The sequence below is a fragment of the Rutilus rutilus genome (assembly GCF_951802725.1).
Source record: "Rutilus rutilus genome assembly, chromosome: 1".
Lineage (NCBI taxonomy): Eukaryota > Metazoa > Chordata > Actinopteri > Cypriniformes > Leuciscidae > Rutilus > Rutilus rutilus.
This window is the reverse complement of record NC_140209.1, coordinates 10,366,329-10,378,584: the sequence shown is the minus strand read 5'-3', so window position 1 is coordinate 10,378,584 and position 12,256 is coordinate 10,366,329. Positions and strand designations below refer to the sequence as shown.

The 12,256-nt window shown below is 39.6% G+C and overlaps 1 protein-coding gene across 1 annotated transcript; it reads left to right on the top strand.

Moving 5' to 3' along the window:
• Window positions 1-1,102: 1,102 nt before the first annotated feature.
• Window positions 1,103-9,072, top strand: LOC311287412 (uncharacterized protein). The gene is made up of 17 exons (XM_084404257.1): window positions 1,103-1,155; window positions 1,421-1,625; window positions 1,714-1,818; window positions 1,958-2,151; window positions 2,259-2,400; window positions 2,483-3,235; window positions 3,340-3,440; window positions 4,717-4,836; window positions 4,923-4,970; window positions 5,068-5,151; window positions 5,235-5,300; window positions 7,405-7,462; window positions 7,720-7,770; window positions 7,846-7,890; window positions 8,150-8,214; window positions 8,310-8,387; window positions 8,466-9,072. Exons 2-12 carry the CDS (start codon window positions 1,589-1,591, stop codon window positions 7,405-7,407), a joined length of 1,653 nt encoding a protein of 550 aa, XP_084260383.1. The 5' UTR covers window positions 1,103-1,155; window positions 1,421-1,588; the 3' UTR covers window positions 7,408-7,462; window positions 7,720-7,770; window positions 7,846-7,890; window positions 8,150-8,214; window positions 8,310-8,387; window positions 8,466-9,072.
• Window positions 9,073-12,256: the final 3,184 nt, after the last annotated feature.

The following is a 12,256-nucleotide window of genomic DNA, read 5'->3' as shown; positions in this document are numbered from 1 at the left end:
ATGCCACTCAACTGTCAAGGAGGACATTACAGCCGACCATCATCTGGCATGTCAGCCAATAGAGATTGAAAGGGGAATATTTGCTGTTGTAAAGTCCTTCAGCAGCAATAGCGCACCCATCCATGTACAGAAGCGGACATCGGGGCCAAGCCATCAAATTCGTTGTGAGCAGGATGCCTGTGTGCGCAACACTGAGGTGATGCATAGGAGTGGGTTTATATCCTTTGATTGTGCCCATCTGCAGTCCCTGCAATACTGCCCACCACCCCTCAGCCCTCAGATTGAACTAAGGGAGGATGTTCTGAGGGACATTGTCAGTAGCAGGTGGTTCAGCGAGGAGCGGAAGAGGGCATGTCTTCTGAAAAAAACGGCGGCAAACGCTGAAGGGATCCCCTTCAGTGTTGATGTTGTGGTGGGAAGCTCTTCCTCAAGAAGATATGTTTCCATTTATGAGGCAAATCTGTCTTATTATAACAAGTTTGGCAGAGTGATGGTCATGTTTGACACAGCAAATAACACGTGGCATTGCCATTGTGTTAAAGCCAAACAGGCCTGTGTCCACAAGGCCATTGCAAAATGGCACTTTTTCCAGACAAGAAAGGAGCTCTTCACGGGAGATGAGAGCGAGGATACTCAAGATAGTCAGGGCTCTGAAGACAAGGTGGAAACTGTCACCTCAAGTGATTTTCAGTATCCCCCTCGAGGTCAGGATTTGGGGAGAATTGTTAGGTACATTCACAACAAGAAAAGGCTTCCTGCAGACTTGCCAGCAAAGGTGTATGGGTTGACAAGTGAGACAGAAGTGCCTAAACATCTGATGCCCAAAGAGTGTGTTTGTCCTGAGTGTCCTGGTGATCTTCCCGTTGGTGAACCCCTGATCATCAGCAAATCAGCAAAAATCATTACTGTCAAGGGAATCATCGAGGGTCTGTATCATGTTTAAACTAAAATTGACAGTTATTCTTCCTTTTCCAAGTTGTATATACCACTAAATGCTCCAATGATCTCATTTCAGGTGTGACAACTTATGGGAAAAAATGCAGTAGATGTGGAATGATGGTGCGATACCAGGAATGGGAGGATGGCTTACATAACTTTAATGACAAAGTCATTCTAACCCTCCATTTTTGCCTGTATCTTCGGAACTGCCTCCAGGTCAAATGTTCAAAAATTCAATACGTGTGATTTTTGTGATTTATGAATATGATGTGACCATACTGCATGTTAAATGCGTAAATCTCATATTCCATATCTTTATGCAAAGTAGGCCATTAATTAAGTAATTAGAACTAAGGTGCAGGATGAGGCTTCTTAGCTGACAGTCATGACATTAGGCCATTAAATACATAATTGGAACTTTCCCAGTTGCACACTTTTATGGAATTACATTTTCTAATTTATTATTGATGTTTTATTCCAGACTCACACAGCTCTGGGTCGAGCCATCGAGACATGGGAGCTGACGTCGGGACAGCAGTACCCAAACAAAAATAGCCTAATACATGGATACCTACATTTTGAAGCATTGACAGACCATGATTATAACTTCTCCTGTGTCCGCTGTGGACATCACCCTCCTGTGGTGGTCATGGATCTCCACAAGAGCTGTGTCTTCAGCTTGGCAGGTACAATACAGGTTTTATTTGTATGGTGAACCCCTCCACCCCTCCAGGTGGTCTAACTACAGTATATTGATATTTCTTTTTATTTTAGTCAGTGAACTAGAGGATCCACCAGATGGATTTGATGGGGAGGTGGATATTGATGAGTTCTGGGACTCTCTATGTTTAGAGAGGATTGCACGTGGTTTTGTTCCAAGTAAGTGACTTTTTAAATATAATGTTTCCCAGAGATATATAATTCCTTTGTTACCTTTTTTCCCCCCTGTCTTTCTCACTCCACTTTAAGAATTACAAAGTTAATTTCGAGCCATCAATGCAGACTATTTTTCTTTCAGGTGATAAACAAAATCCTTTTGCCGTTAAACCTACGTACCACCACTGGGCCCCGTGGATTGGACCTTACACCCGCAAATCCAACAAGGTGCTCAATACAGAGCATGAAAAGGTCCACACAACAAGGCACCCAAAAGAACAGACAGAGACTGACGTAACAGAGGACAGGCTATTGGATGAAGTATCCAATTTGAAGGTAAACAGGTCTATGTGTTTTTTTTGTTGTTGTTTATTCTATATAATCAATATAGCTAGTATAAATGTGTTTACAGTGTACACCTTTATTTTGGTAATCTATTACAGGTCCATGCCATCCGAAAGCTCTGCAGGGAGTGTGGAATTGATTCCCAAGGTTCCAAAATGGAATTAGTTCTAAGGCTGAGAGAAGAAATGAAAACCCGAAGCAAATTTGATAAAATTTTTCAAAAGGTTTGGGGAGCATCTGGTAAGTAAAAAAAATGTCCCATTTCTCATTGGGCTACTGCTGGTAATTTAGTTTGACTTCCTTGAACACTTGTTCTCCTCAGGTGGCTGGGCTGTTGTTATGTGCCCCTGTGGGCAGGTTGTCTCGCTGAAATTTAACATTAGGGCAGAAAGTCCAAGGGACTTCACTGATTTATTGTTATCTTGGAAACACATGCCCAACATATGCATATATGATTTTGCAAGAGGTCTGGCAGTGCATGCTAACCTTAGAGAGCCCGAGACGATGCCTTTCAGCCCTCATGAGGGTAGGCTGTTGGACCCCAGCCACGAAAACTTGCAGTACGCATCCAATGGTGGTATGGTCAATTTACCATGGCTTAACACTAAGAAAACTGTGCCGGACCCGGGTGGCCATCCATTGACTGGGTCAGCAGACCACTATTGTCTCTACGACAGATTCCATGAGGGAAACACTAAAGACCCGAAAGATATCCTCCGGAGGATAAAGATGGTGCCTGAACTGGCAGGGAGAATTAACAGCCAGGTTGCAGAACAACTCTTCTCAACCATGAAAAAAAACAATTATTACATGAACATGCTCTCGCCATCTGCTCATGTTTTCATGATGCGTAATGTTATTCACAATTACAATCAGCGGAAGAACAAGAAGATCAAGGAGGAATTAAAGAAGCTTGTGACTCCTGAAATTCAGCTGTGTCTCAATGAGCATGGTCAGGCAGAATTCTGTGCCTCTCAGCCAACAGGACTTAGCCCAGACCCAGTTGTTGCCGCCTCCTCTCAGCCAGCAGAAACGGGGTTCAGCTCAGACCCAGATCTTTCACCACCCTCTAAACGTAAGGAAATCTTCTATATTTTATGCATTGTATTAGTGATTGTGTATATTTATTCAATAACACATTTCCTCTCATTTTTGTCTCATCTTTTTATTTTGAATTAGGTTCAAGGTTACAGTCGCTCTCCTCAGCTGTTGACCGTACTAATCCCAACTTTACAGTTGCTGATTGGAAACAAGAACCAAACGCAAGACTCTGTGAATTAGTAAGTTTGAGATTAGTTTTTGTGAATTAGACATTTTAAATATACATGCATTTAGGGCTGGGCGATATGGCCAAAAAAAATATCACTATTTTTTTTTATATCAGTCGATATCGATAATTATCGATAAATGTCAAATCTTTATTTATTTCAAGTTTAAAGACAGATTTTTACTCCTAAGTGAAAGCTGTAGAAACCAGAGCGTTGGGTTTTTAAACTACTCTTTATTGTCAGAACATATGACAAACACAAATCCGAGGTAGAACATTCAAACATTTGTCATTTTTCCTTAACAAAATAAATATCTTTATTTCAGTAGTATTAGCTTGAGTTAGGATGCAGATTTAACTAGGCTATATACAATTTATGTTCATTAACAAAAACAGTAACATCTGTTAAAAAAAAGTAACAACATTATTTTTATTTGGTAAAATGTAATATTCTTTAGTTTTATTTAAATTAACCATTGGTCATCCAGCTTCATGCATTTAGATCATGATAACCACAGATAAAATGTAAGTTTATGGTTTCTATGGCATTTATGAAACCCAGTAGCCTAAATACATTATTAAAAACTGTAATTATATTCCATTAGTCCTTTAATACATTGTCTACATTAATAATATTATACAATTCAATAACTTATATATATATATATATATATATATATATATATATATATGTATGTGATTCTATTATATATTGAATTATATATATATTATTATATATTGAATGCAGTGATAAGTTATATATATATATATATATATATATATATATATATAAATAAATATCCCACGCACATTTCATGGTGGAGTTAATATTACTAGGCTAACGTTACAGTAACGTTAAATCCGTGGTAAATGATGGGAATGTGCAGACGGAGAAGCTTCTGACTATCGTTGCGCACAGTGTTTCTCCTGTTTGTTAGCGCTGTTTCATCTGCCTTTAAACTGGTTTAAATCACTGAGACATTTGTGTTCTTCGCTGAATTCAAGCGCTTCTCACTGGATCGTGACTGAGACCGATCAGAGTAAACGCGTCTGCTCTAGTGAACTCGCGCTGCGCTGCCGTTTGGACTTTGAGCCGAGCGGATAAACGGTCCGTGTGGTGCGCGCGGTTCAAATGAGATTCGTTCCGCTTTTGGCGCAAAAACATTATCGAACATTTATCGAACTCTTGATATCGTTTTATCGAGAAAAATTATATCGCGATAATTATCGTTATCGTTTTATCGCCCAGCCCTACATGCATTCATAATGTTCTGTATATTTCCCGATAGCTGGACTATGTACTGGATAGTAAGGGTGACCCTAAGGAGGAAATTGTTCAAGCCAACAACTCGATCCTCACAAGGTCTGACTTTTGGACTCTGGGCCTAGAACGAGATGTTGAAGCAACGGTAAATCTGATCCAAGTGTTTAACTGTATTTCCTATGGTGTGAGATTTATTAATTGTCTTACTAATTAATCATTGTTTTTTTTTAGATTGCAAATTGTTGTTTCAACATTATCGTCAAGACTGCAATTGCACATGTAAGTTACATTTAACATAATCTGTGCATTCAAGTTTCCTGACTGTATACTTTTGTTGCCTACACAAAGTGTGTTATGCGTCTGTTTTTAAATAAAGGGCATTGCAACCGCGACTGTGGATGCCTATGTGGTGGTCACCTGGCTTCCTCCATATGAGGCTTCTCCCATTGCTAAAATGATTGTGAGTAGTAATGTAACAGAACTTGTACCTCAGCTTTAACCTCATGGTCAAGTTCCTCTTTGAACTCTTTTTATTTTCCTCAGTGTGACTTTGCATCCAAAGACGTGGTGCTTCTCCCTGCCTGGCAGCCTGGGCACTGGACATTGTGTGTGAGTAAACCCACTTTGAAGTGGCTTTTTTATCTGAAATACTGTGCTGTTATTATTGAATCATCATTCATGCTTTGTTGGTACATTTCATGCAGTACATAATAGGGCTGCACGATATTGGAAAAAAATTACATTGCAATATTTTTTCCCCAACGATATATATTGCGATATTGAGAGCCATAACTCCAGGCTAAAGACAATAATTACCATTCCATGATATTAATAATTTCACTAATAAGCAAGCTTCATTACAAGTGACAAAAAGGTCACTTAATTTTTTATTCCAAAATTAGAACATTTCTGTAAACACTAAAGCAGAACACATTTTTAAATAAAACAGCAGCTTTACACCAACCCCCTGATTGGTTTACAACAATATAACTTAAAATAAATATATTTTTTATAAATTTTGGTTCACAATCTTTTAAGTCAACTTTTCTTAGCCAAAGTGCCGAAGTAAAACAGTGTTGGTGTTGGTCTTCGTAATCATATGAAATAAACAAAATGATATAAAACTTTAATATATTTTGTATTAAATCTTCTAAACAGATTAGAGAACATGTTTCTGTAAACAGAAAAGCCGAACACATTTAAACAGCAGCTTTTTAAACCTCTGTCAGCGTCGCCGCTCCCACCATGCGCATCAAGAGCTGAGGGAGCACCAAAAAAATAGCCTAATGAAAAATCAATAATTCTAATGCCGATATTATTATAGATACAGACATCCCAAGTTCCGGGAGTCTCCCGCATATTGATAGCGGCTCACTGATGCCCGCGAATTAGTTAAAATTTCCGGAATCTAGAGCGAGCGTGCCCGCGAGACAGAGACTGTGCTCCAAACCGCGCAGCGCGTGCACGGCAGAGAGGGAGAGCGAGCAAGAGACCCGGGCGTTTATTTATTGTCTATGAAGAGACCGCGCGCGTGCCTCATGAAGCGCGTAATATCTCCCGCTGGTGCTACTGTGCTACTACCCTTCACATCGCATGTTCCGGCGATGTGACTATCGCTCACTCGCACATCGCGATGTTAAAATCGAATATCGTTCAGCCCTAGTACATAACATTTTTGATATGCATAACGATTTCAGGTCTAAGAATCTAACCCGACCTTTTCTGGATCAATTCCAACTTCTCTATGCCCCCTATTTTGGATTGTGTGTTGAAGACTCTTACCATACACTCCCACCTCCCAATGAAATTAACGTTTTTGGCCATGCTGAACATAAATTTGAATGATATTTTGTTTCAGCCTCAAAGAATGGATGAATGAGAGCAATCACTTGTAAAGCACTTTGTATAAAATTATATTCATTTAATTTATATATATATATATATATATATATATATATATATATATATATACACACATATACATATACGGTACATACATATATGCACTATTTACTATAACTGTAATTTTGTTTGAAGTAAGATTTGGGTCTTTAACCAACCCTTATCTTGCCATTCCATGAAATAAAACTCTTAACAGGTTCTCAAACCAAGACAGAGGATTATGCAGTATTTTGATTCAAGACACCCTAGTGGCTTTGGAGATGGCCGCTACCTAGAAATCTTCAGGTTTTTCATAGAAAGCTGAATACTGGTTCCCTATGTTCATATCTAACTCTGGGTCTTGCAGCAGTAACTGTATTTTTCTATTCAAAGCAATTTCCATGTTTACACCCCAAAGTAGTTATTCATTGGTTCACTAGAAACCTCATCTGCATCTTGACTTTAATTGTTTTTTATTTAGACCACCCAAATACTGCTTTGAGAACCCAAAAACTTAGATATGATCATGTTTTATGTTTTTTTGGAAGTATGGTAGTTCTGTTTTGGACTATACTTCCTTTTTGTTTAGTTCTCCATTTATGGTTTTGGTTCATATGTTCCATACGTTCTAAGTCCCTACTAGGAATTGCTGCTACTCCCAGGTCACTTTTTAGCATGGGAAGGTGTAGTTCAACCCCATTTTTAAACCATGCTCTTAGGGCTCAAGGTGGGTATGTGTAGTCATGGTAGAGATTCAGCAATTCCTAAAGGGGTTCAATGTTAAATTTGAAAGGCATGAATTGCAATTAACACGTCTTTCAAACCTTTTCAGTAACCTGGCACATGCGGTGTCCAATGGACCATGGAAGTCATTTTACTTGGCTGATGAGGTAAAACGTGTGGCTGTAGCACGATTCATTGCATTTAGTGGAGTACCGCACATAGGCAGGTCTCTTGATTTTTATTTATTTATTATGATTTGATAAAGTGACGCTGATGGACCCTAGTTGCTGCTAAATGCAAGTTCAAAGCACATTGTGTTGCACTTTTTGTATGATTTAAGGCTACAAAATGAGTGTGGATATCAGTAGGCATCATATAATAAGAATCATTGATAATAAATCACACACCCCTTTTACCACCACAGGGCGCATCTCCCCAGCATCAGAGCAACAGCTGTGGTGTGTTTATGCTGATGGTGAGATGCAATAATTTACTAGTTACTAAATTACTAGTTTGCAGAACAACTAACACGTTTGTATGTTTATTTCAGTATGCAATGTATTCTACCCTCCAAAAGCCATATGATTTCAGTGAGGTGAGTTCGTTCAAATCTCAATCAGATTTGTAGTGTGAAATATAAGGCTTTTAATCATTTTGTCCTATCTGGAGGCTACAGTTAACATGCACCAATAGACCTTACACTTAACCTTGTCTGCAGGTACTGTACTTGCTGAAGGAGATGGCAACATCTGTAAAAATTTACACTGCCATAGTTCCCATCAATGAGTAAACGGTACTGTAACATGGATTTGTATCAGGCTATGAAGACATTTAAAGCATAACTTTATTTTCAGGTGGACATGCCCTCTATCAGGAGGTGGTGGTGTGGGCAGCTGCTGGAGACCTTTACGTTAGAAAGGTGTTACATGCTGCGTCCATATTTTGCTATTTAATTATATTTGGTGTTCATGAAGATGGAAGCCAATATACTGATATCTCTCTCTCTCGCTCTAGCCCTGCAGGACTAGCTGGCACACCCATCTCACCCTCTCCCCATCTCAGCCACACCTTACAATCTCCAAGCAGTGAAAGGTATTATATACTGTGTTCATATATTGCTATTTACTTATATTGGTAGCCAATATACTGATCTCTCTTTTCTTTCTCTAGCCCTGCAGGACTAGCTGACACACCCATCTCACCTTCTCCATCTCCCCATCTCAGCCACACCTTCCAATCTCGAAGCTGTCCATCAGGCACACGCATTACAACAGAGGACAGTCCATTCTTACCACCTGTAGTCCTTCAGTGTATTATTGAAGAGACACTGAGTATGGACATGGCTATGCTTGGCGTGTTCAACAGAGTTTCGAAAACTTTCCAGGAACTCGCAAAGCCATTCCACCCCTCTGTTTATATTAATGATAGTTTGGCAAGGGACCTCAAACTTAAGAAAGACAGTCTGATGCATATAACTGTTAGACAAATTTATAAGACTGCAGGCCGTGGCAGTGGCCTTGCACTACGCCTCAAAGGCTTTTCCAAAAGAAGGAATTGGCCGAGCGCACGCCTGGGGCTGAGGCACATGGCTTATGGCAGGTATCTGATTGAAGATGTCTGCCTACCATAGTGTTGTTCTCTGAGTCTGTGTGGTTAGAACAACGTCAACTCTTTTATTTGTGACATGTTTTATTTTGTCATCCCTTTCATTTTTGCATGCCAATAAATCTGTTTGTTTTATACTGTATGTACTACAATGTTCAAAAGTAAATTGTTCAAGAGAAATTACTGTATTTTGTGTCTTTATTGAAAACATCAAAAGTGCCTGTGGGAAGAGTAAGTGAATCCTTGGAGTCAAATATCCTACTGTTTGAGCCTTCATTAAGTGCATCTGGTAACTGGACTGCAACAGCAGTCCTAAGTGTTAATTTAATCTATTTATTATCCAATTCAGACATTTTAAGACGACTGTATTGGTTTCGGACTGGATCTCAAAGGGTTCCTTTATTTGAAGCAACTAACTTATATCTAGGGCAGGGCCATAGAGAGAGCTGTGTCCTCAACTCGTAGAATATAATGAACGTAACGTTACTGCACAACCACAACATTCTCATTATATTTAGCTACCATGGAGCCTCCCTAAAATGATTGTGTTGTAATATCAGTAAATTAAACCTAATCAAGCCGCTCGAAAGCTGGCTTAGTCATCTAGTTCGATGCTAGCTGACGTCTTCCTATGCTTAAAGATAGGACTGAGGTAACTTGTCCTACACGTAAATGTAATTTTATTAAGATGTAATTGGACTAACGTTAACGTTCTGTAGATGGCTTAGCTTGCTAACGTTAGTTTTATGCTAACCGTAACGTTACAGACTACTGATCTTATTTTGAAACTTCTGTTTGAGAAAAACTAACTAGCGAATGTTGTTATATTAACCCGGATGTTGACAGTTAGCAGTTCAGCAGAAGAGGCGAAGAAGATGAGGCCGGATGTTGACAGTCACGGGGCGTTTCAGTCTGCGAAAACGGGAACCCCCACCAGCACGAGAACACCCATTTGTGGCTGCAGTTGGATGATATTGGCCGAGTCGTCTCTGCACGGGTGTTGGAGAATCTGTAGTTTCCATGAGAGGCTGGATACAAACTGGAGCTGACGATCTGTATTTACCTCGGGACTAGCGTCCCGAGATAACAACAGAAAAGCATATGGGAAATAATTAGCGTAGCTGCTGTTCGCAATATTAATGCATTCAATCTGATTCAACTGTAGTATAGAATGTAAGTATTATGTGAATGCCTGGCTGAAGAGATGCGTCTTTAATCTAGTTTTAAACTGGGACAGCGAGTCTGAGCCTCGAACAATATCAGGAAGGCCATTCCAGAGTTTAGGAGCTAAATGTGAAAAAGCTCTCCCTCCTTTAGTGGACTTAGATATCCTAGGAATGACCAGAAGCCTCGAATTTAGTGATCTTAAAGAGCGCGATGGATTGTAGGGCGATAGAAGTTCCGTTAAATACACGGGAGCTAAACCATTTAGGGCTTTATAGGTCAGTAGCAATACTTTGTAATTGATACGGAACTTTATAGGTAACCAATGTAGAGACGACAGAATTGGTGTTATATGATCGTATTTTCTTGATCTAGTAAGAACTCTAGCGGCGGCATTTTGGACTAACTGTAGCTTGTTTATTGAGGATGCAGGACAGCCAGCTAATAAAGCATTACAGTAATCTAGTCTCGAGGTCATGAATGCATGAACTAACTTTTCTGCATCAGAAACAGATAGCATGTTACGTAGCTTAGCAATGTTTCTAAGGTGGAAAAAGGCTGTTCTTGTAACATATGAAATATGATTTTCAAAAGACAAGTTGCGGTCTAATATAACACCCAGGTCTTTTACTGTAGAGGATAAAGTAACAGGACACCCTTCTAAATTAAAGTTGTATTGTAAGAGGTTTTGTGGGCAGTTTTTTGGACTAATAAGTAATACCTCCGTTTTATCTGAATTTAATAGCAGGAAATTACATGTCATCCAGTATTTTATATCTTTAACACACTCTGTTAATTTAGATAATTTAGCGTTTTCATCTGGTCGTGATGAAATATATAATTGAGTGTCATCAGCATAACAGTGGAAATTTATTCCATGTTTTCTTATAATATTACCAAGTGGCAGCATATATATTGAGAATAGCAGAGGGCCTAACACAGATCCTTGCGGTACACCGTAAGTTCACTATGCTAGGCACATCCAAAATAGTATCTAAAGCTCTAGCACTCTTACTATCCTCAATTAAAGTTTGGATGCGTGTCTCTAATTCTGAAATCTTCTCTGTCAGCCTAACTGTCTCCTTACATTTATCACATATAAATCCTACATTGCCAACAGAGAAGTCTATGCTAAACATGTGACATGAAGTGCAGGTGACAATAACAGGACAAGACATTACTCACCGTGTATGTTGACTGATTATTACTTACCTGAGCTTTTATGAACTCAAAGGCGCGAGCGCGCGAGAGAAAAATAAATAAATAAAACAGCTGAGCGCACGGGTGGCGCGTTAACAGGCTAGCAGTAGCGAATTAGCGTGTTGTGTTAGTAGTAACGGAAGCTAGCGATGTCAGTCTGAGATGTTGGGTAAGCTGTATTTAGTATAAACAACTACAAATTGTAGTAAATGATGGTTCAAAACAAAGAAATACGAGGCTAAGACGGAGCTTACAGCACCGAAGCAAACACACTCACAGCAGGCAGCAGGCAGCCTATCTTATGACAGTCCTAGCCCTATCTTATGACACTCCTATCTTATGACAGCCCTATCTTATGACAGTCCTATCTTATGACACTCCTATCTTATGACAGTCCTATCTTATGACAGTCCTATCTTAGATACAAAATAGGAGTCACAAATCTTGGCTCCTTAGCGAAAAACAATGTGTGCGTGCGCCCGCTTCCTGTTTATATCCGCGTGGCGGGGGCGCGTGACGCGATTCACGCACGCCAACGTTCATTGGCTCGTTCTGTAGACAATCGAAGTTGATAGGGCTCCCTGAAGTGATCCCAATTACGTTGTCACGTCGACGTTATGTCTCCCGTTCCCTCCTTCAGGGAACGAGGGTTACATCAGTAACCGAGACGTTTTCGTGAACCACCCCGGAAGCGTTGAAATGTATCGGAGTCTATATTAGTGACTTCACCCAAGCGACCTACTGAGCAAAATAACGGTAAATCATACATTTTATTATTATGTTTTATTAATTTTGATTATGAGTTCTGTTTTTGTTATTCTAATCATACTGTAACGACACTGACAGTCCGTCCGGCCAGATGTTCTGAATTAGCGAATCCTGATTGTTTCTTTCCTGCTAAAACACATATGAGCATATACCTTTGAATAATGTGGCTTGGTAGCATGTCTCCAAGTTTGCAAGCCAGACCGCTGGTTAATGTTTACCACGAC